At 45.6% G+C, this 25,372-nt stretch overlaps 1 protein-coding gene across 3 annotated transcripts in view; it reads left to right on the forward strand.

The window, feature by feature from the left end:
- Positions 1 to 13,657, forward strand: part of IKZF5 (IKAROS family zinc finger 5) — a 29,863-nt gene extending 16,206 nt beyond the window's left edge. Inside the window, exons 2-4 of one of the 3 annotated variants that reach the window (XM_077455582.1) lie at positions 1,289 to 1,455; positions 6,034 to 6,273; positions 11,890 to 13,657. In XM_077455582.1, the coding sequence (XP_077311708.1) occupies positions 1,323 to 1,455; positions 6,034 to 6,273; positions 11,890 to 12,833 (1,317 nt within the window). In that variant the 5' untranslated portion in view covers positions 1,289 to 1,322 and the 3' untranslated portion in view covers positions 12,834 to 13,657. The remainder of the gene's footprint in view (positions 1 to 1,288; positions 1,456 to 6,033; positions 6,274 to 11,889) is intronic. The other 2 variants (XM_077455583.1, XM_077455584.1) reach the window with 2 other exon arrangements.
- The last annotated feature ends 11,715 nt before the right edge of the window (positions 13,658 to 25,372 follow it).

Raw genomic sequence — 25,372 nt, forward strand, 5'->3', positions numbered from 1 at the left:
TACTTTTTGTTATCATAAATATCCCCCAAAAATATATAAAAAAACATTTTTTCCCTCAGTTTAGGCCGATACGTATTCTACATATTTTTGGTAAAAAAAAAATTGCAATAAGTGATTATTGATCGGTTTGCACAAAAGTTATAGCGTTTACAAAATAGGGGATAGTTTTATGGCATTTTTTTATAAATTTTTTTTTTTACTAGTAATGGCGGCGATCAGCGATTTTTATTGTGACTGCGACAGCATGGAGGACACATCGGACGTTTTTGACACATTTTTGGAACCATTGTCATTTATACAGCAATCACTTCTATATAAATGCAGTGATTCCTGTGTAAGTGACACTGGCAGTGAAGGGGTTAATCAGTGGGTGGCAGTGTAGGGGTTAAGTGTTCCTAGGGGTGTGTTACTGTGGGGGGGGCTGGGCTTTAATTTAGTGAACACTGATCTCTGCTCCAATCACATGGAGCAGAGATCAGCGTCACTAGTTGCTAGGCAGAACGGGGAGATGCTGTTTACAATGGCATTTCCTTGTTCAGCCGCCCCGTGAGACGATCGCGGGTATGTCCGCGGCGATCGAGTCTGCGGGACCCTCGACCGGACTCATGGGGGTCCCGACCAGCACGCGAACGCACCGCCGGCGGCGCGCTCGCGATGGCAGGGCGGCATTAAAGATTGGACGTACCTGTACGTCAATATGCCTGCCCGTGCCATTCTGCCGACGTACATCGGCGTGCGCCGGTCGGGAACCGGCTATACTGTACATGGACAAACTTTTTATTCTTTTTTATATTTTATATACTTTTTTTATTGGTCTTATGTAATATTCTAATTTTCTGAGATACTGAATTTTGGGGTTTGCTGTAAGCCATAATCGTCAAAAAAAAAAAATTGTATATAAATAAAAAATAAATATCACTCTGTGTGTAATGCATCTCTATAAAATGAGCTTCACTTTTTGAATTGAATTACTGCAATCAACTTTTTGATATTTATTCAGATTTTTTGAGACACACCTGTACATAGTTACATCTAACTCTAAATTATCCATACCTGGAATTCATCTTTAATATACCATATTGAATTACGACCATTTGTCAAGTTGTCTGAAATAATGCAATCAGATTTACACAATCCCTTTTTTTTAACCCTGCTCTGGACCTCTTCATTAAAATTTTTCCATCGGATGTAGGAATGTATGATTGTTGACCTCTGATGTGACAACCAGTGCGGTGTCTGATGAATATACTATTTTCCTGTACATAAATGTCTCCCATCTCCTGTTCAGGCAGGGGCTCTGCAGGGACACACAGAGATTGAATATGGGTGAGAAAAAGCCAGAGGCGCTGGACTTTGTTAAAGATTTCCAGGAGTATCTCACACAGCAGACGCATCACGTCAACATGATATCGGGCTCTGTGAGTGGAGAGAAGGAGGCCGACACCCTGCCAGGAGGTATGTGGCACATTTTATCCATGGCATACTCATCTCTGTACCCTGATTCATAGACAGTGAAATATAAACATGACCAGGGCATGTGGATGGGTCACACAGTGCCCAATGCAAGAGGTAGTAATGGCAAAATGAAACCTAGATTAGTAATTAAAGAGCCCATGGGGGAAAGGTGACAGAAAGCTACCCCCCCCCCCCAATTATTTCCACTGACCCCCAAGTAACTGTGCTCCCTTGCAACTCTGTTCTAGCTATTGGCTCGGGGACCCAAGGTGGAGAAGTGACATTATTCCTTTGGTAATGTGGCTGTGCTCAGTCTTAGCTATTGGCTCAGGGACGCTGGTGGTGCGACGACCTCATTACCTCAATCATATGACAGTGCTCAGTCCTAGCTATATTGGCTCAAGGACCTGAGGTGGAGCAGTGACATCGTTCCCTCAATCATGTGACCATGCTTGGTCCTAGTTATGCGCTCAGGAACCCAAGGCGGAGCAGTGACATCATTCCCCCAATCATTTGACAGTACTAAGCCTCCGCTATGGTCTCGGAGACCCCGTTGGTGCAGTGACATTACCTCAATCATGTGACAGCGCCCGGTCTTAGCTGTTGGCTCAGGCACCCAAGGTGGAGCAGTAATGACATTCCCTTGATCATGTGACAGTACTCAGCCTTAGCTTTTGTCTTAAGGACCCCGTGGTACAATGACATCATTCCATTGATCATGTGACAGTGCTCCATCCTAGCTATCGGCTCAGGAACCCGAGGTTGAGCAGTGACAACATTCCATTGATCATGTGACTGTACTAAGCTTTAGGTATTGGCTCTGACACCCTGGTGGTGCAGTGGCATCATTCCATTGATCATGTGACAGCGCTCGGTCCTAGCTATAGGCTCAGGGACCTGTGGTGGAGCAGTGATATCATTCCATTGATCATGTGACAGTGCTCGGTCCTAGCTATTGGTTCAGGGACCCGAGGTGGAGCAATGACATCATTCCATTGATCATGTGACGGTGTTCGGTCCTAGCTATCGGCTCAGGGACCTGTGGTGGAGCAGTGACATCATTCCCTCAATCATGTGACAATACTCAGTCTTAGCTATTGGCTCAGGGACCTTGGTGGTGCAGTGACATCATTGCCTCGATCATGTAACAGTTTTTGGTACTAGATAATGTGGATAATGACAGAACTCATTCAAATAATATTTAGGACACAGCAAATGACATCACAGCGAAAAATGCTAGTGCTTACTCATAGCTGGTCCCAGGACCTGCCTTTGAGTGGTGGTGTATATCTCTCTTTTTGGTCCTAGCTAACTGTGTCACCATCCTAGGGGGGCACAAGATCTCACATACCTTCATACTTGGGTAGTGATGCCAGTTACAGCGGAGCAAGGGGCTACAAGGGAATGCAGGACTTTGTCACTTTTCCTACTTTGGTCGAGGTTTGTGTCTTTAAAGTGGAGCTCCACCCAAAAGGGCAAGCTTTTATTTTTTTTTCATTTTGGATAGAGTAATGGATTGTTATAACCCCTGTCAGATTTTTTTATTTATTTTTTATTTTTTCGCCATCTGTGTTCCATTTCAGAGATTTCCCTTCCTGTCCCAAAGCCAACCAGGAAGTGAGAGGAAATCCCTGCAAATTAAGGGAATCCCTCGGTGCCCCCCAGGTAACCAGAACTAGTGTCCCTATTGGAAGATTTCCCCCTCTATTACTTTTCTGGGGACAAAAGTTTGGGCTTTTCTTTTACTTTCAATGATAATGGTAAACAGGACCGTTAATGGGGGCACAGACGGCGATAAAAACTTACAGGCCTTCTAATCCCTCTCCACTCTATCCAAAACTAAAAAAAAAAAGTTTTGCCTTTAGTTCTACTTTGAGTCTAGACAGTTAGGTCAAAGGGTACAGGCACTTAGATAACCTTGTATGATTTGTACTTTTTTTTTTTTTTTTTTGTTGGTTTTGTTTTGTAGCACTTAAAGTCCCACCACCAGACATTAGTTAATAACTTATGGAGAAACAGATACTCCCCCCCTTCACCCCAAAAAAAATATTTTCAGTGGAGTTTGTCTTTCTTATGGAGTTGCATACTTATAATCTGTTGTTTGGTAACATTTTAACACATTCACATCTCTCTACATCAGCATCCAATGGATTTAAATGAATGTCCTCCATGCCATTATTCCACCCTGGCCCCTTCATTCTCATAAAATGTCTACTGAATGATCTGTGTGCCGGTGCCAGGGTTGCCAGGTTTGATTGTTTGTTTTTCAGCAAAATTATTACTAATGCCTATAATGAGAGAAATACATAAGCTACCAAGGCTGGCCTCTCCTCCTGTAAATGCTTATTTCCTGTGCACATTGCCAATCAGTGGGCTTTAAAGCTTAACTACAGGATTCTAGACACTTTGTAAAATGTATACAGGTATAATACGAGTTAAACGGAGGTCCGCCCATCCCTGCAAAAAATATACACATACTGCAGCTGCTGGCTTTTAATAGGACACTTACCTGTCCTGAAGTCCAGTGATGTCGTCATCACAGCTGATGTTTGCATCAGCTGGTCGGGTGCTGCTGCCGCCATTGCAGGTAAGGGAACCCGGCAGTGTAGACTTAGTTTCATGCCTAGAACCCTACTGCACATGTGCAAGGCTCTGCTCCTCGCTCCTACTGGCCTGGTGACGTGGGGGGGGGGGGGGGGGGAGCTGAGCGGTGACGTTAACGGAAACAGCCCTGGCTCCTGGAAGTGGGGACAGGATACCTGAGACAGGTATCTACTCAACCTTACACCCCCCCCCCCCCCACCCAAATGGTGTCAAATGTGGCAACGGAGGGGGGAGGAGACAAATGAGCGGAAGTTACACTTTTGGGTGGAACGCCACTTTAAATCCAAGAAGGTGCATTCCACCTCCTGGACTTCTCCTTTAAAGTGGTAGTATATTCTTCATCCTAACTAATACATGCAGGTAAACTTACAGTTAGTCTTAGCTGTAGGTACAATAAACATCTAACCGTAGGACAAGGGTCTCCAAACTACGGCCCTCCCAGCTGTTGTGGAACTACACATCCCATAAGGCATTGTAAAACATTCTCATGTTCTCTAAAATATTCTCATGGTCATGTCTGAGAATGTAAGACATTCTCAGACATGACCAGACATGATGGGATTTGTAGTTCCTGGAGACCCCTGATTTAGGAGATATTTAAATTGGCGGAGGCCAATGACGTCACCAGCGCATGCGCAGTGATGCCCAGCATTCAGGGCACACAGTATACCGCGAGCCTGCAAACATGGAAGGAAGCCTGAGTGAAGATGAGAGAGCTGGGGGAGCCGTTACTAGGACATTATTATGAGCTTAAAGAGGAAGCCCACCTAAAACAAAATTATTAAAAGCCAGCAGCTATAAATACTGCAGCTGCTGACTCTTAATAAATGGGCACTTACCTTTCCTGGAGTCCAGCGATGTCGGCAGCTGAAGCTGAGCAATCGCTCAGCTGCTGCCGGCGCTATTCTCGGTGAGGGAATTGTTACGGCTTCACTTCCCGGTTCCTTACTGCGCATACGCAAGTCGCGCAGCGCAATGTGTGGTCCGCGCTGTCTCTGGAACCCGTGTGTGTCCCAGCAGACGGCGCGGCAGGACAGGAAGGGGCATAGACTCCCGTGGGAGTCTATGCCCGGGAGTGGGTGCAAATACCTGTCTTAGACCGGTATCTGCACCCCCTGAAAGATGTCAAATGTGAAACTGGAGGGGGTTTTCGAAAAGCAGAGGTTCAATTTTTGTGTGAACCTCCGCTTTAATTCTGCAGGGGGCCCTTTACACAGTTTTATGGCGCTCTGAGAGGATAGCTACACTCCTGGGAGTTAAAGGAGAGACACTGCCTTCTTAAACACAGCAACTCTGTCCGCCCCTCCCCTCTGCTGCCAGTTCATAGAAGCCTTTGTACTTTGTTAATGAGTTCATATATACTACAAAGTGCTCTGTGATTTGGGCAGGAGAAGTAAGCAAAGCAGCTGCAGGATCTGAGGTCAACCGTCAGAACGGTGGAAATATAGCAATCGCTATCCTCCTGGAGCGCCATTAAAAGATGTACGTTAAAGAAACACCTTCAGGAGGTGGCATGCCCCTCTTTGGACTTAACTCCTCGTATGTCTGCATATTTTACAAAGTGTCTGAATTCCCGGAGTTCAGCTTTAATGTTCAGAGTTGCTGACCAATAACAAATCGTACAGATAAGGAGATCTGGCTTCACTCTGACTTCACTGGCTGCATGCTTGCTTGGGGTCATTGTCTCAGAAATTATGGAAATCTTAGGATCAGCATGACAGCCAGGCAACAAGAACCTCAGAACAAGGTCACCAATGGCAAACTGTGTATTTCTCTCACACATTTTCACTTTTAACTTAATTATTGGATTGGGATTATGTTTTGTGGGGTATTTGGGGGTCTACCTTTGTTCCAATCTTTGGCGTTTTTATTTTTATTTTATTTATTTAAATAACACCTGGCAACCCTGGCTAAGGCTTTCCCATGGCGGTTGGCAGAGGGGCTCTGTTCATTGACTGACTTTCTGTAAATTAGGGCCACAAAACCTCGATGTGCTCACCGTTAACTCTCCGTGCCTTGCTCTACCGGCAGCTGGGACAGACAGTGATCAGAACGGCCTGGACCACCCGTCAGTGGAGGTGTCGCTGGATGAGAGCGCGGGGATGCTGGTTGATGGCTTTGAGCGGACATATGATGGGAAACTAAAATGCCGTTACTGTAACTATGCCAGCAAAGGCACAGCTCGTCTCATAGAACATATTCGCATACACACAGGTAGGACCCTGTCTGTGTATGCATGGGGGGGGGGAGGGGGGGTGCAGTATGTGGGGTGCTGCTGGAGGGTACGGTGCAGTGTGTATTCTTGTACAGATGACTATTATTGGACAACCTACAGTGAGGGGGGAAAAAAAGTATTTGATCCCCCCTGCTGATTTTGCCCACTGACAAAGAAAAGATCACTCCTATAATTTTAATAGTAGTTTTATTTTAACTGAGACTATGTTTAACAAAAATATCCAGAAAAAAATGCATTTCAAAAAAGTTATAAATTTTATTTTAATGAATGAAATAATTATTTGACCCCTTCGCAAAACATGACTTGGTACTTGGTGGCAAAACCCTTGTTGGCAATCAGAGGTCAGACATTTCTTGTAGTTGGCCGCCAGGTTTGCACACATCTCAGGAGGGATTTTGTCCCACTCCTCTCTGCAGATCCTCTCCAAGTCATTAAGATTTCGAGGCTGATATTTGCTGACTCAATTTTTTATTGTTTATGGGATTAAGGTCTGGAGACTGGCTTGGCCACTCCAGGACCTTTTAATGTGCCTTGGCTGTGTATTCTTGGGTCATTGTCATGCTGGAATACGCATATATGACCCATTTTCAGTGCCCTGGCTGAGGAAATAAGGTTCTTGCCCAAGATTTGACAGTACACGGGCCCATCTAACGTCCCTTTGATGCAGTGAAGTTGTCCCCTTAGCAGAAAAACACCCCCAAAGCATAAAGTTTCCACCTCCATGTTTGACGGTGGAGATGGTGTTCTTGGGGGTCATAGGCATCATTCCTCTTCCAAACACCACGAGTTGAGTTGATGCCAAAGAGCTTGATTTTGGTCTCATCTGACCACAACACCTTCCCCCAGTTCTCCTCTGAATCATTCAGATGTTCAATAGCAAACTTCAGATGGGCTGTACATTTTGTTGAGCAGGGGGACCTTGCGGGCCCTGCAGAATTTTGGTCCTTCACGGCGTAGTGTGTTACCAATTGTTTTCTTGGTGACTATGGTCCCAGCAGCCTTGAGATCATTGACAAGATTCTCCTGTGTAGTTCTGGACTGGTTCCTCACCGTTCTCATGATCATTGAAACCCCACGAGATGAGATCTTCCATGGAGCTCCATATCGGGGGAGGTTGACCGTTATTTTGTGTTTCTTTCCATTCGTGAATAAATCGCACCAATTGTTGTCACCCTCTTACCAAGCTGCTTGGCGATGGTCTTTGTAGCCCATTCCAGCCTTGTGTAGGTCTACAATCTTGTCCCTGACATCCTTGGACAACTTTTTGATCTTGTCCATGGTGGAGAGATTGGAATCTGATTGCTTCTGTGGGCAGGTGTCTTTTTTTTATTTTTATTTTTATACAGGTAACAAGCTGAGATTAGGAGCACTCCCTTTAGGAGAGTGAGAATGCTTCTAATCTCAGCTCGTTAACTGGGAGCCAGAAATCTTGCTGATTGGTAGGGGATCAAATACTTATTTCACTCCTTAAAATGCAAATTAATTTATAAAGTTTTTATTAAATCATTTTTTTCTGGATATTTTAGTTCTGTCTCTCACTGTTAAAATCGACCATTAAAATTCTATAGACTGATCATTTCTTTGTCAGTGGGCAAAGGTACAAAATCAGCAGGGGATCGAATACATTTTTCCCTCACTATACGACTGTCTAAACTTCCTATGGTGGCTGTTTTGGTATTCTGAAAGTTTATTTCCTTAGTAGTGAGGAGGTAAGCAGCTGTCCCATTATTGATGAAAGAAGCCCCCCCATTTACAAGAATGAAGGGGGTGACCTCTCCTGCACATAGCCGTAATTCTAACTTTAACCTGCCCTTGAAGGCTCCTGCAATCACACTTTGGTTATCTATATGGTGTAAATTACAGTGTAATTTGGGGTGTGTAGGGCCCCTTGGTTTTACCACTAAAAGAGCCTGAGGATGATGTGCAATTGTGACTTAAAAAAAAAAATTTATTAGTCTTTTGAAAGTGCTTAGTTACCTGTAATCGTGATAGTCGGCCACCTGGCGGGGGGGGGGGGACTGATCTTGGGGTATGGTGGGAAAATATTCACACGCCCTTCCACCTTCCAGATAGCAATGCTCGGCCACTTATCTGCTAAAATCTAACATCCACCCCCAATTTTTTTTCTATTTTGGATAGCATGGGGAAAATATATCTGTGACCCAACTGGGCCCTGATTAATAATGAGCGAAAATTGGGTGCAAAAAGAAAAATCTCACATAAGGATTTAACGCTTTTCCACTCTATACAAGATTAGGTAGTGATGTTAGGATTTAAAAGAGAAGTATGTTTTTGTTTTTTTATAAGAATCATACTTTTCTAGGTGGATGCAGCATGGGTCCGCTGCTGCATCTGTCCCCTGCTGGCTATAAGACTGAGAACTGAGCGATCAAACACCACCGATCGCTCTGTTCTCAGAGCTCCCTGAGCAGAGAGCTGGTGGCTGTCAGTCACCGCTGTCTGCTCTGCACTCACTGGGCTATGGAGGGGTTAGGAGCGGCCTGGCTCAGAATCTCAGTGGCTCGCTGAGAGCCTGAGCCGGGTGTCGGTCCAGGCATGTGGGTGGATCTAAACCATATGGTCTCGAGCCTGGACTGGCTCTGTGACATCAGCGAACAGCAGGCTTCAGCCTGCTGTCTGCTGAGAACGGGTCACAGGAGTGCAGAACACACTGCACTCCTGTGATCCACAGGAGAAGTACAGCCCAATGAGGTTTATTGGTGTAGCAGTGGTTGGGCTTTACGTCTCCTAATGTCCAGTACATTAGTCTGTTCAGACAACTAGGGGGAATTTACTAAAAGTGGAGCAGGTAGAATCTGGAGCAGCTGTGCATAAAGAGAAACGGCAACACGCTGATCTTCGCAGTCAATGGCGGAGAGGGGGTGTCAGGACAGTAAACTGACCACCCAGTGCTCTCGTGCCCATTGTGGTTAGTTTTTAAAGGAGACGTATAGCGAAAGCTTTTTTGGATCACAGGAGTGCAGTTTGTTCTGCACTCCTATGTCCAGCCAACAGTGGGCTAAAGTCTGCTGTTGGCTGACATCACAGAGCCGGTTCAGGCTCTGAAAAGATCCCAATATCGTTGGGATCCACTCAGTAGCGTGGACCGGCACCTGGCTCAGCCTCTCTGCAATTTGCTGAGCGCCGGAGTGGCAGATCGGGGAGTCGGAGCCTGACAGTTTTGGCTCTCTAAGAGCAGACAGGGAGAACTGAGTGATCAGGGGTGTTTTATCACTCGGTTCTCACTGCAGAGCTGTCAGGGGACAGGTAGGTGAGTAAAAAAATAAATAAAAAAAAATGTATAAAGTCCATACTTCTCTTTTATTAGGAAAGAAGAGAACTCACAAGCATTTCACACAAAGGAAGTAACACAAAGAGAACAGGATACTTTTTCCATACATGGTACAGCAACCACATATTGCAAATAATGAAACATAATGAAATAATGAAACATTGGGGTAACATTTGCTTAGAAAATGAAAGTAGGAAGCGGATTGGTTGCCATGCACAGCTGCTCCAATCTTGGTAAATTCTCCTTGCTGTCCATGTGGCTAATTGATCCTCTTGCGATAAGCAAGGGTGCTGTCTGTACTGTTTTGATATACAGTGTATCCGGATTAAATTAGTTTCCTCAAAATTCAAACAATACCCCATAATAACGGGAAAGAAGTTTATTTGCAATCTTTGCAAATTTATTAAAAATTAAAAATAAAATCCCATGTACATAAGTATTCACAGCCTTTGCCATGACACACATTGAGCTCAGGTTCCTCCTGTTTCCACTGATCATCCTTGAGATGTTTCCACAACATGATTGGAGTCCACCTGTGGTAAATTCAGTTGATTGGACATGATTTGGAAAGGCGCACACCTGCCTATATAAGGTCCCACAGTTAACAGTGCTTGTCAGAGCACAAACCAAGCCATGAAATCCAAGGAATTGTCTGTAGACTTCAGAGACAGAATTGTATGGAGGCACAGATCTGGGGAAGGATACAGAAAAATGACTGCAGCATTGAAGGTCCCAATAAGCACAGTGGCCTCCATCATCCGTAAATGGAAGACATTTAGAACCACCAGGACTGTTCCTAAAAGCTGCCCAGCCAAACTGAGCGGTCGAGGGAGAAGGACCTTAGTCAGGGAGGCGACCAAGAACCTGATGGTCACTCTGACAGAGCTCCGGCATTTCTCTGTGGAGAGAGGAGAAGCTTCCAAAAGAACAACCATCTCTGCAGGCCAGATGGAAGCCACTCCTCTGTAAAAGACGCATGACGGTACATCTAGAGTTTGCCAAAAGGCACCTGAAGGGCTCTCCGACCATGAGAAACAAAATTCTCTAGTCTGACAAAACAAAGATTGAACTCTTTGGCCTAAAAGTTAAGTGTCATGTGTGGAGGAAACCAGGCACCACTCATCATCACTTGGCCAATCCCATCCCTACAGTGAAGCATGGTGGTGGCAGCATCATGCTGCAGGGATGTTTTTAGCGGCAGGAACTGGGAGACAAGTCAGTATCGAGGGAAAGATGAATGCAGCAATGTACAGAGACATCCTTGATGAAAACCTGCTCCAGAGCACTCTGGACCTCAGATTGGGGAGAACGTTCATCTTCCAACCGGACAACAACCCTAAGCACACAGCCAACGTAACTTTGTGAATGTCCTTGAGTGGCCCAGACTTGAACCCGATTGAACATCTCTGGAGAGATCTGAAAATGACTGTGCGCTGACGCGCCCCATCCAACATGGAGCTTTAGAGGTCCTGCAAAGAAGAATGGGGGAAACTGACAACAAATAGTTGTGCCAAGCTTGTAGCATCATATTCAAAAAGACTTGAGGCTGTAATTGGTGCCAAAGGTGCTTCACCAAAGTATTGAGCAAAGGCTGTGAATACTGACGTACATGGGATTTTTTTATTTTTAATAATATTGAAAATATTTCAAACAAGCTTTTCACATTGTAGAATTTTGAGAAAAAAAATGAATTTAATGAATTTTGGAATAAGGCTGTAACTTAACAAAATGTGGAAAAAGTGAAAGCGCTGTGAATACTTTCCGGATGCACTGTACAGATTAGCCAATAGTAAAAAAATAATCTACAGATCTCAGTATGAAACTGAATCATGACAACCTGGCACAGCAAGAATGTAAATCATGTGAAAGCCACATTTAAGTAGTCACATGATTAATTTTAGTAAATCACGATGTGCTGTTTTAGAAAATAAAACTTCACTGTCCAAAAATGAAATTGTTTTGGAAGGAGTTCTGCTTGAATACACACGTCTGCATGTATAATTCTTTAGCCTAGTTGTGTTACGCCAGTGATGGTGAACCTCGGCACCCCAGATCTTTTGGAACTACATTTCCCATGATGCTCCACTACTCTGCAGAATGCATGAGCATCATGGGAAATGTAGTTCCAAAACATCTGGGGTGCCAAGGTTCTCCATCACAAGGCTAGGCTATAGATGAAGGTATATAGTTAGTTATTCTTTTTTAATCCTTTGTTGCTGGTGTAATTTAACTGGCAAATTTCTATGTAATACATTTCCATCTGTACAATTACAATATTCCATTCTACCTTATCTGTTTACAGGTGAAAAGCCACATCGCTGCCATCTGTGCCCCTTTGCTTCCGCCTATGAGCGCCATCTAGAAGCTCACATGCGCTCTCACACCGGGGAGAAGCCTTACAAGTGCGAGTTGTGTTCCTTCCGCTGCAGCGACCGCAGCAACCTTTCCCATCACCGGCGCCGCAAGCACAAGATGCTCCCTATTAAAGGCACACGTCCGTCTCTCGGCAACAAGAAAATGTGGGGGGTTCTTCAGAAGAAGGTCAGCAGCTTGGGGTACAGTCGCAGAATGCTAATCAACCTGAGTCCACCATCCATGGTGGTGCACAAGCCTGACTATTTGAGTGACTTCTCTCATGAGATCCCCAGCATTCAGAGCGACGCCTATGAGAGTCTAGCTAAGACTTCTCATTCGGGAGGACTGTCTAGGGACGCACAGGAGCTCATGGTGGACAATCCCTTAAATCAGCTGTCTACGTTGGCCGGACAGCTTTCCAGCTTACCGCCAGACACTCAGAACCCCGCCTCTCCCGATCCAGGTCCTTGCCCAGACGAGAAACCCTTTATGATCCAACAGCCTCCAGCACCAGCCTGCGCTTCTGCAGTATCTACCAGTGTTCCTCAGAGCTCCTCACCAGCCAGCCCAGAGGGCCGTGCCCCCCACAATCACAGGAACTGTAGCCCCATGGCCGGGCCAAGTAGCGACCGTAGCGGGCGAACCAGCACCCCCAGCATCAGCAACAGTCAGCCTAGTACACCTGCTCCTGCCCTTCCGGTTCAGGACCCTCAACTTCTTCATCACTGCCAGCACTGTGACATGTACTTTGCAGACAATATACTCTACACAATCCACATGGGTTGCCACGGTTTTGAAAATCCTTTCCAATGCAACATATGTGGCTGCAAGTGCAAAAACAAGTATGACTTTGCTTGTCACTTTGCCCGAGGCCAACACAGCCAAAACTGACTCCTTAGTGGCCTTTTTGTTTTGTTTTTTTGTATCCCCAAATTATTCTTTTAATCTCCTCGGGGGACAGTCTGTTACTACAGTGCCTGTTATTTGAGGAAAATACAAATAGGATGTAAATATCTGTGTGTGTGTTTTTATGTCTTTTTGTGATGCCATGCTTTGACTTCTGTCAGGGAGGCCAAGATTCTAATATCACAGTATTGGGAGGAACTAGGAGGAAATGGTTCAAAAAGGTGCAAGTGAAGATTGCTATAAGCAGAAAGCACCTCTAAAAACGGACTTTTACCCTGGATGGGCATGGTATTTGTGCACTGGATAAGGCACCTAATGTTTAGATGCCTTCCAGTTGTCTGTTGTCCCAAGCCACTTGTCATAGAGAGCAGAAGGAGGCAGAATGTTATTCATTTTAATTGTGAACATCATTGTATTTTAATGGAGGAATATTGATTGTTTGTTGATGGAAGTGTTCAAGAATGTTATATAACGGAGCACCATGCTCTTGTTTTTAATGGTTTTGTCATAGGGATAATACAATTTATTTAATAGTGGTATCTTCCCCTGTTGGGTGTAAGGGGGCTTGAAGGAAAAAAAATGTATGTTTAATAATTATGGTAAATTTCAGCTTCAAATGTTTGTTTTTATTTTTTTTTCCGTTTTTTTTTTTTTTTTGTTAATTTATCCTCACACGTTGCTAAATATGTTTTGTGTAGGTATATTCACAGTGTGTTATGTGTTTTTCCAAAGACTGAAACTTCTCCGTAAACCATCCTGTTTTTAATAAATGTATTGTCCACCATCACCACTGATGGGCTGATCTCTAACTTGGCTTGTTCCTTTTATATCTGTTTGGGGTTCCAGGACTCCAAACTATAACTGGTCCAGGACTATGCCAGTGCTCAACATGGTAAGTGTGGCATTGCCCATGACTCTTGCCTCTCTGCTTGACTCTCGCCTCTCACTGCTGCCTGCCCATGACTCTAGCCTCAGGACTAGTTGATTTGGTAGGGGAGTTGTTACTCACTTGGGGGCCGTAGCACGGACGGAAGCGGGCCGCCTCTCTCCTGGAGCGCTTTGTATGTTTGTTGGGAACCCGGTGCTAAATCATTCGTAGACGACCTGATTCTGGGTCAGGATTTTGTGCGTAATTCATGAGTAATTGGTGGTAGGGGGGTAAAGGTTAGTATTACACAGGTTCGTGCGTAATTGGTAGGGGGTAAAGATTAGTATTGCAGAGGTTCTCCAGCCAAAAAATTTATTTTGCTTGAAACGGCCGCAAATCCCTTTAATTTTATTTATTTTTTTTCCGCAGCCCCAGAAGATTTGACTGCTGAATGACCAAACCATTTTTTGTGATTCGGCACTGCGTCGCTTTAACTGACAATTGCGTGGTCATGCGACGATGTACCTAAACAAAATTGACGTCCTTTTTTTTTTTTTTCCCCACAAATGGAGCTTTTTTTTTTTTTTTTTTTGGTGGTATTTGATCACCTCTGCAGTTTTTATTTTTTGTGCTATGAACAAAAAAAAGCGTCAATTTAAAAAAACAAAAAACAATATTTTTTACTTTTTGCTATAATATCCCCCAAAAATATATTTAAACTATTTTTTTCCTCAGTTTAGGCTGATATGTATTATTCTACATGTTTGATAAAAAAAAAATCGCAATAAGCTTTTATTGATTGGTTTGCGCAAAAGTTATAGCATCTACAAAATAAGGGATAGTTTTATGGCATTTTTATTATAATAATAATAATAATATTTTTTTATTAGTAATGACAGCGATCTGCCTCTCTGTGAGACCATCACAGACACCTGGTGGACATTGAGTCCACGGGAACAGCGGGCGTGCACACCGGCAAATTTAAAGGGACATACAGGTACGTCCATTTGCGCAGCCGTGCCATTCTGCTGACATAAATGTACATGCGGTTAAGTCAGCAGCTACAACTACTGTAGCTGCTGCCTTTTAATAAGGACACTTACCTGTCCAGGGAGCCCGTGCTGTTGTCCACCGGCTCGGGTGCAGGCGCCGCCATTCCAACTAAGGGAAACTGGCAGTGGAGCCTTCAGGCTTTACAGCCAGTTTCCTATTACGCATAAGTGAGTCGCGTGGTGCTTTGTGAATGGCCAGCTCGTCTTCTGGGACGCACACAGGTCCCAGAAGGCAGCGGGGGAGAAGGGCTCGCCGCAGAAGAGGACGTGACGTACCGTGCCGCAGATGGGCTAGGACAGAAGCAAATTTTATACTTTCTAAAAAGGTCGGTAAGAAAAATGGATATCCATAAAACGAGAGGTGGTCTTTAGTTTAAGACCACATTGTAAAAGTGGGTGGAACTCTGCTTTAGAGTGACATTTACCACTTCAACGCTGGCCGCTTTCACCCCCCCCCTCCTGCCCAGGCCCATTTTCAGCCCTGTCACACGTTGAATGACAATTGCGTGTTCATGCAACACTGTACCCATATAAAAAAATATATATTTTTCTATTTTTCCCCAACACAAAGCTTTTTTTTTTTTTTTTTTTTTTTTTGTGGTATTTAATCACCACTGGGTTTTGGGGGTGGGGACACGTTTCTTACTTTTCTGTTATAACATTTTTCTCCTTTTACTGGCAGGCTGCATTGATTGGCACTGCTAAGGCTGCACTGATAATCAGGACAGCGATCATCAGTGCCCTGATTATCGGTGTAAATGTCACGTCACACTTGCTGGTTTCCGGCTCTCCTGGCTGTGACTAGGGATGAGCCGAACACCCCCCGGTTCGGTTCGCACCAGAACTTTCGAACGGACCCCGCGTTCGTAACGAACGTTAGAACCCCATTGAAGTCTATGGGACTCGAACGTTCGAAATGGAAAGTGCTAATTTTAACGGCTGATATGCAAGATACTGTCCTAAAAAGGGTTTGGGGACCTGACTCCTGCCTCAGGGGACATGGGTCAATGCAATAAAAAGTTTTAAAAGCGGCCGTTTTGGCGGGAACACTGATTTTAATGACGATTAAAGTGAAGAAAAAAAATGAAATATTCCTTTAAATATGGTGCCTGGGGGGTGTCTGTAGTATGCCTGTGAAGTGCCACATGTTTCCCGTGTTTAGAACAGTCCCTGCACAAAATGACATTAAACGGAAATAACACCATTTAAAACTGCTTGCGGTTTTAATGTTATATCTGGTTCCTGCAATATGGTTGAAAATCATTCAGAAAAATGGCATGGGTAGCCCTCCCTGCCCATTACCAGCCTATTTGGGTCTTGTACGCATATTAAGGGGAACCCCGTACCCATATTAAAAAAAGGAAATGTGTGTGGCCCCCAGGCCCTATATACTCAGAACAGCAGTATACAGGTGGTGCAAACAAGACAGGGACTGTGTAGGTTTGTTGTGTTAAGTTGAATCTGTTTGTAATTTTCAACTGGTACATTTTTAAAGTGTAGCTCCAGTCAAAAAAACTATTTTTAAGCTTTTTGGAAAACATAGGGAAGGGTTATCACCCCTGTATAATTTGTTTTGTCGTCCATCTTTTTTCATCTCACTTGCTGTTGTCTCCTTCCGTTTGCAAGTAGGAGATGTTTGTAAATTGGATGTTTGAAAGTAGGGGCCTGCCCTATATGCTCTGCAGAAATGGCGGAACAAAGTGTTTGTTTTGCCACAACATTGTAAGCCCTCAAAGTGACTCTTGGTGGGCGCTGGAGCGCCCTGCTGTGAACGATTATATCAAGAATTGTAATTACATGCCATTGTTGAACAGTGGTAGAAAAATTGACCTTTGGTGGTTGTGGTGCTGGTGCCACAACACTATAAGTCCTCACCGTTACTCTGGGTGGGCACAGGAAGGGGCCCTCCTGTGAAATATTATATCAAGAATTGTAATTGCATGTCCCTGTTAAACAGGGGCAGAAAAATTGGGCCTTAGGCACTGGTGCCATCACACTGCAACCTCTGCCATATACTCTAGTTTTATTGCAGGAATTAGCCCTGCTGCAAAGCATTGCATCAAAAATTGTACTTAAATGCCCCTGTTAAACAGGGGCAGAAACATTGGGTTGCTGGCATCACCCAGAACCAAAAATGTTCTTCCAACATATCAGCGGAGGAGGAAGAGGATAGACAATCAACATAACAGGACAGTCACTCAGCATCAGCATAGGCAGTCTTGAAGGGATGTGGTATTTCAAAAAAAAATTATTCGGTTACATCAGCTTCAGGTGCTTGGTAGCTGTGGGTGATCCAAGACTGATTCATCTTGATGAAGGTCAGTCGATCAACTGATTCGGTGGACAGGCGCACCCTGTGATCGGTAACGAAGCCACCAGCAGCACTGAAGGTGCGTTCCGAAAGAACGCTGGATGCAGGACAGGCCAGTAGCTCAATTGCATACTGTGCAAGCTCTGGCCAGTGATCCATCCTCAAGACCCAGTAAGCCAGAGGATTTTCAGTGGGAAAGGTGTCCAAGTCTGACCTTGCCCCTAGGTATTCCTGCACCATGTAAATTAGACGCTGGCGATGGGTGCTGGAACCAATCATACCTTGGGGCTGCGGACTAATAAATTGTCTGAAAGCATCAGTCAGACTGCCACCTTCTCCACCGCTCCTTCTGACTGATGCCTCAGCAACACGTTGTCCAGGACCAGGAGTTTGTGACCTCCCAGTCTCTGGGAACGCGTTGCACAGAGCTTTCTGCAAGGCCTCCCGGAGATGTCTCATCCTCTGCTCCCTCTGCGATGGCAAGATAAGGTCGGCAACCTTACCCTTGTACCGTGGATCAAGGAGAGTGGCCAGCTAGTAATGGTCCCTCTCCTTGATCCGAAGAAAACGAGGATCCTTCCGCAGGCTTTGCAGGATCAGGGAGGCCATGCAGCGTAGGTTAGCTGAGGCATTCGGTCCGGAGTCCTCTGGGTCACTAAGGACAACATGATCCGCAGCTACCTCCTCCCAGCCACGTACAAGTCCACGTGTTTCTTGGGACTGTAAATCATCCCTATAAGACTGCTGCTGCTGCTGCTGATGCTGATGCTGAGTGCCAGCCTCCACCTCCATGCTGACACAATCATCCTCCTCCTCCTCCTCACCCTCTTCCTGTGTGATGGGTGGCACAGCAGGAACACTGTCTGGATAAAGGGGGCCTTGAGAGGCAAGGAAGTCCTCCTCTTCCTGCCTCTGTTCTGCCTCAAGTGCCCTGTCCATTATTCCACGCAGCGTATGCTCCAAGAGGTGGACAAGAGGTACAGTGTCACTGATGCATGCACTGTCACTGCTCACCATCCTTGTGGCCTCCTCAAACGGTGACAGGACAGTGCATGCATCCCTGATCATGCCCCACTGGCGTGGTGAGAAAAAAACCAAGCTCCCCTGACCCTGTCCTGGTGCCGTAGTCGCACAGGTACTCATTGATGGCCCTCTGCTGCGTGTGCAGCCGCTGCAGCATGGCCAATGTTGAGTTCAATCTGGTGGGCATGTCACATATAAGGCGGTTCTTGGGCAGGTTCAACTCCTTTTGGAGCTCAGCCAGCCGAGCACAGGCATTAAATGATCGGCGGAAATGCACACAGACTCTCCTGGCCTGTTTCAGGACATCCTGTAAGCCGGGGTACCTGCCCAAGAACCGCTGCACCACCAGGTTAAGGACGTGAGCTACACAGGGCACATGGGTCAGTTGTCCCTGTCGGAGGGCGGAGAGGAGGTTGGTGCCATTGTCGCAAACCACCATTCCTGGCTTAAGCTGGCGTGGCGTCAACCACCTCTCGGCCTGCCCCTGCAGAGCTGACAAAACATCCGCCCCAGTGTGGCTCCTGTCCCCCAAACAAACCAGCGCAAGCACGGCATGGCATCGTTTTGCCTGCGTACTTGCGTAGCCCCTGCAACGCCTACGGAGCACCGCTGGTTCTGAGGACAGAGCACTGGAAGAGGCCATGGAGGAAGAAGAAGAGGAGGGGGTGGAGGAGAGAGGTGTGTCACAACCAATAGTAGCATTTTGGAGGCGTGGTGGCGGAACAACCTCCAACACTACTGCACCTTGTCCTGCATCCTTCCCAGCAGCCAGAAGAGTGACCCAATGGGCCGTGAAAGACAGGTAACGTCCCTGTCCATGCCTGCTGGACCATGAGTCAGCGGTAATATGCACCTTACCGCTGACCGCCCTGTCCAGCGAGGCAAGGACATTGCCTTCCACATGCCGGTAGAGAGCCGGAATCGCCTTCCGTGAGAAAAAGTGGCGTTTGGGGACCTGCCACTGAGGAACCGCACATTGTACAAACTCACGGAAGGGGGCCGAGTCTACCAACTGAAAAGGTAGCAGTTGAAGTGCTAGCAATTTAGCTAAGCTAGCATTCAACCGCTGGGCATGTGGATGGCTGGGAGTAAATTTCTTCCGCCGGTCCAGCAGCTGGGGCAGGGACATTTGCCTGCAGAGTTCCCGGAAGCACTTGGCTGTGACACACCTAATTCTACACCTTCATTCCTCTCAGAGCAGGTTTCAGAGAGGACTGAAGGTCTAGTGGGGTTGGAGATGCCAGCTGATGAGGAGCAAGGAGAGGTCCGCTTTGTTCTTTGGTGTGGGTCTTTGAGGTATGCTTGCCAACGAGCTGCATGGCAGGTCAACAGATGTTTTGGCCACGTGAGATACGCTTGAGACATATGTTGCAAATAGCAGCGGTGCGATCTGATGCACTCGTCTCAAAAAAGGCCCACACCAAAGAACTTTTAGAATAACACGCAGAAGAAGCGCTCTGCGCAGGCGGAGCTCTGCGGTGTGATTCAGTCGGTGTGCTGCCCCTAAGCTGGCCCCCAGAGGGCATCCTGCCTCGTTGGACATGTGCCTCCTCCTCCTCCCTCCTTCCAGGCACCCACGTGGAGTCAGTGCCCTCATCATCCCCTCCCTCTTCATCGCTGTAGCAAACCTGGCAGTATGCTGCAGCTTGTGGAACATGACTGCCAGATTGCTGTCCTTCTTGAGCATCCCCTCTCTCTGCGCTCACGCTACTGCCTTCCTCTAGCTGAGTGTCATCATCAGAGCCCACCAAACACTGGGCATCCTCCTGGAGCATGTACCCAACACTGTGCTCAAAGAGTTCAGGAGACTCCTCAGGAGGACGTGGTGGGTGTAGGGAAGGAGTCACTGATGATGACATTGAGAGGAGGGACGACGATGTGTTGGCAGCTGCTTTTCTACTACCCTGAGACTGGGTGAGAGAGGATGAGGAGGATGAAGAGGGCTTGGTCATCCACTCTACCAAGTCGTTGGCATGTTGCGGTTCAACATGTCCAGCTGCAGAAAAGAAGGACAAGCATGTCCCATGGCCACGTGCTGATGACAATGCACCCCGTCCACGACCAGCACTGTTGTCTCTAGACACAGAGCCTGCTTGCCCTCTTTTATCGGCTCGCGCCTGTCTGCCTCTCCTTGCTGGCCTTCCAGACATGGTAATGGCCTGAAGGGAGTTGGGTAAAACAGTAGTTGGGTAGTTTATATTGTGCTGGAGGCACACAACACCCACTAACTCCTGCAGATGCCTTTTTTATAGAACAGCAGAGTTAAAGGGGTATATACAGATGTATACTGTGCTGTGCTGGAAGCACACACAACTTCCAATAACTCCTGCACATGACAATCGGGCCCAAATAGAGAACAGCTATGTAGGTGGATTATAGCGGTATGTACTGGGTACAGAGCACGCAGACAGCACGCACTATCTCCTGAGTGACACTACTGACTGCAAGCTCTATTGTTAAAGATGGACCACTAGCTATATAGGTGAGGTGAATATCACGGTGTATACTGCGGTCAGGGCACGCAGACAATAACCAGAAAACACCAGAGATAAAGGGGTATATACAGATGTATACTGTGCTGTGCTGGAAGCACACACAACTTCCAATAACTCCTGCAGATGACAATGGGGCTCAAATAGAGAACAGCTATGTAGGTGTATATAGTGGTATGTACTGGGTACAGAGCACGCAGACAGCACGCACTAACACTACTGACTGCAAGCTCTATTATTAAAGCTAGATCACTAGCTATATAGGTGAGGTGAATATAGTGGTGTATACTGCGGTCAGGGCACAGACAGTAACCACTACACAAGAGCAAGATAGTAAATCAGCCAAAAACGATTGGTGTGTAACTGTGTTGAAGGTACACAGAACACCCACTGCTTCAGACGCCAACACACTACACGAGGCCGCCTTAATGGCGGCCTTATATAGTGTGGGGCGTGCACTACACAGCCTGGGCTATGATTGGCCACAGGCAGGATGCCTGTGGCCAACCATGGCTCTCCTCGCTGCTGGCGCTGCGATTGGCCAAGCATGCGGGGTCACAGTGCATGCTTGGCCAATCGTGAGACAGCAATGCATTGCGCCATCGCAGTGCATTGTGGGCCACACAAATTTTGCCGCGAACGGCCCAAACGTTCGGAATTCGGCGAACGCACGAACGACCGATGTTCGAGTCGAACACAAAGCTCATCCCTAGCTGTGACAGAGAAAGGAATGGCGATAACCAGTAAGTTGTTTGTCCAATCACATGTGATTGGACACAGCTGATCACATGGTAAAGGGCCGCTATGATTGGCCCTATACCCTGATTTGTGATCAACTGTGCCCGAAGGACACAGCGATTACAGAGCACGCCGATGCATGCCCCCAGGGGGTGCAGTTCTGGGAGGACATCCATAAATGCCCACGCTGTAGCTGTACTTTGGCTATAGCACGGTCAAGAAGTGCTTAAACAGTATTATTTTAATACTCTCCAAATACAATCTATACACATCCACTACTTTAAAAGCCATGTAATGTATTTTCCATGTAATTATTTATTGCTGCTCTACAATCTTGTAATGTCCTCTGTGAGCTCATGCACCTCCTCCATTAGCTGCAGTCATGTCCGCTTAAGGACCACCTCACACCGATGTACGTCAGCAGAATGACACTGCTGGGCACAAGCACGTACAGGTACGTTGCCCTTTAAGAGCTCCATGACCGCGGGACCTGCGGACTCGATCGCTGCCAGTGTCCCCCAATCGGTTCACAGAGCTGAAGAACAGGGAGAGTTAAGTGTAAACAAACCTCTCCCCATGCTTCCTACTGCGCCTGTCACTGATCGTCTGTTCCCTGTTATAGGGAAAGGCGATCAGTGATGTCACATGCCAAGCCACTCCCCCCTACAGTAAGAAACCCATGTTAGGTCACACTTAACCCCTTCTCTGCCAGTGACATTTTTACAGTAATCAGTGCATTTTTAATAGCACTGATCTCTGTATTAATGCCAATGGTCCCAAAAATGTATCAAAATTGTCCGTGTCCGACATAATGTCGCAGTCACAATAAAAATTGCTGATCGCCGCTATTACTAGTAAAAAAAAAAATTATTAATAAAAATGCCATAAAACTATCCCCTATTTTGTAGACGCTATAACTTTTGCGCAAACCACTTATTGCGATTTTTTTTTATTTATTTATTTATTTTTTTTCAAAAAATATGTAGAAGAATACATATCGACCCAAACTGAGGGGGGGGAAAAAACTTTTTTATATATATTTTTTGGGGGTGTTTATTATAGTAAAAAATATTGACTTTTTTCAAAATTGTTGCTCTATTTTTGTTTATAGCGCAAAAAATAAAAACCAGAGGTGATCAAATGCCACCAAAAGAAAGCTCTATTTGTGGGGGAAAAAGGACGCCAATTTTGTTTTGGAGCCAGGTAGCCCGACCGCGCAATTGTCAGTTAAAGCGACGCAGTGCTGAATTGCAAAAAGGGGCTTGGTCCGGGGCTTAAGTGGTTAATAGAGTAATTTTAGGTTAAAAAAAAAATAAGAGTTTAGTGTCACTTTAAAAACAATGTCATGTTTACAGAGCTGGCTGCATTGTGGTTGGTGGGAATTTTAGTTCCTGTCCCAGAGAAATGACAGTGGATGTTATTAAACCTCCCCAAAGTGACTATAATCGTGAATTCTGATTGGTTACCACGCAGGAGCTTACAGCTTGGATGTGACTTTAGGAATAAGACTTAAAGGGGTTGTAATAAAGCCCCAGTGTGTCCTGTTACTTACACCTGGCAATCGTTTTCTGCAGTATATGCCATGTATTGATCAGCCGTATATATGACTCCCACAGCTACTAAATTAAATTTGGCTGCTAGTGCGTCCTGTTGGCATGGCGACCGCACAATATAAGACGTGAGGTGCATCAAGATGGTGCGGCTTCTGATGACGAAACATGTAAGTTGGAGCGCCGTCACGTTACTTCCAGTATGTGGAAATTAAGGCGTCCCAGATCTATTGCTGTGGTATGTGTTCTGACCCTGCAGCACTATTGAAAGTGCGATTTTAAAACTTTGATTTGAATAAAATTCATTTTTATGGATTCGCGCTATGAGGAGCATTTCTTTCCATCCACCCATATGTGAGTGGACGCAATGACCAGACTCACTATGGAGGAGGAGATACCAGACTAGAGACGACCCTGCTTGAATGCGCTTTACCCCTGCAGGGGTACATCTTTGTGGTGAGTGTGGAACTGAGAAGGGAGCACGTGTGGAATTCACCAAGAGATATTGTTTATCCAGGCACAAGTCACTTTGGGAGTTATATTTTTTGAACTGATTATTTATATACATATACACACAGCCCTCAAAAATCCACTTGCATTTTGAGGGCTGGGGGGGGGGCTACGCTGATCACAGAGGGGAAGAGAGGAGAGCCGCCACTGGATGATCAGAGCACGGGCAACATCACCGCTTTCGTTTCAATAGCTGTGTGTTCCCTCCGCCATGCACCGTCACATAAGCCCCTCCTTTTTTTTCTGGGACTTTGATAGACAGCTCACCCGTCCAATCCTAGGACGGGTGACATGTATCAATGTTCCCCGGACCAGGGGGAGGGGTTTATGTGACGGAATATATCTTTCTCCGGTGTGTGGGGTTTTTTTTTCAGTTTTTTTGGACAAATATTTTGTATGGACGCTTTTTGCACACTGAGCACTTTATATGTGTATTTTTTTGGTTTATTAGACTTTTTTTATTAGCCATGTAGGCTTGCAAATGTTATATTGAGTGCTCATACAATTTAACACTAAATGTTTGTGTGATTGGAAGAGAGACGACACATTCTTAAATTTGTTTATTTTTCCAACTTTTTTTTTTTAACACAACCACTTATTAGTTTTAGGAGAAAAGAGAGGTAGAGCAGCGCCGCTCTAAGAGTAGTATGTCTATTAAAACATAGCTTTATTTATAAATTAAAATATGTGCACTCACATTTGAGTAGACAAAAACAGGCATAATAGATCTCCGCGGCCGTCCTCAGCTATCATCCCGTGTGTCTTGCTGGGCTGTAGTAGGGGGTCAGGCCCCGGACGCTTCCGGTGGCGTCCGTCGCTCCGGGGTGTTTGTGTCCTACAATGAGCACGTCAGCAGGTGGAGAACGTCAGCCGCTTGAAATCGAGGGGTGTAGCTACAGCGCTCGGGTTCGGAGCATGCGTGCTCCTTCATCAGGCATGAAGTGCAAATCACATCCGATCTCTGTGCGATGCGATTTCAGCCATACAGATAGTATGGCTGAATTTGCATCACATTCGGACCAAACTTGTACAGGACCCCCCCCCCCCCCTTTTTTTTTTTTTTGGTCTGCAGCAGAATCGGATCTCATGGGTGTTCACACCATGTGATCCGATTCCTGTCTGAGCTTGCAGATTGCACTACGATATGTGAACTGATTTGGGGGGTGTAATTAGCTTTTTAACTGACACTTCCAGCAGTTCGCATAGGGCAGAGTGAACTGCCGCCGGGAGACATGCGATGCGAGAATCCGCAGTAGATTCTTGGCGTTCCCGCATCGCAGCAGTGGGAACCGGCCCTGAAACCAGAGCTTCAATTGGCAATGCACATGTTTGAACCCGGGCTTAGTAATCTGCATACTAACACACAAAAAAAAAATCTTAGTTTTTTTTTGTTCTTTGCCTGGGCCCTTCAGCTGCAAGCCAGTTCTGGAGTGATGAAATTGCACTTGGGAGAACTAAAGAGATTCCACATCAAAGCCTTAAAATTGCCACATTTGCCTATGGCCTGTCTGAATTTAATACTTTGGGTGCAGGCGCAGGTAGATAAAGAAAATAAACCCTGCTCCCTTCTCTGCTACTGCTAATAGATCCAACTGGATGGCAAGCAATAGGTTACTTTCATATTCCCTTTGAGCACCCTACAAATAACGGTCCAAACTGTTCTGTAAAATAACTTTCTGCAGCTTCATTCGGTATAAAAGCTGAAGTGCCTCCTACTGGTGAAATTGGGTATTACACTGAGATGATCTGGCACTGATGGAATGTGCATGTTTTTTTTTTTTTTTTATTAGTATAGTCTGTGCGGCCATGTAAAAAGTCAAGATGAGGGCTGTGCTATTTATTGCATGTTTAAATTTTTTAATATTTATATTTTTTATAATTTATATATAATAATATATAAGGATTACAAGCTGCCTATATCTATATAGAAAATAAATTTAAACCCATCTTGTTGAGATTTTTTTTATATATATATATATA

Source organism: Lithobates pipiens, unplaced genomic scaffold, assembly GCF_037356315.1.
Source record: "Lithobates pipiens isolate NorthernLeopardFrog02 unplaced genomic scaffold, aLitPip1_a1.2 Scaffold_25, whole genome shotgun sequence".
NCBI classification, from domain to species: Eukaryota; Metazoa; Chordata; class Amphibia; order Anura; family Ranidae; genus Lithobates; species Lithobates pipiens.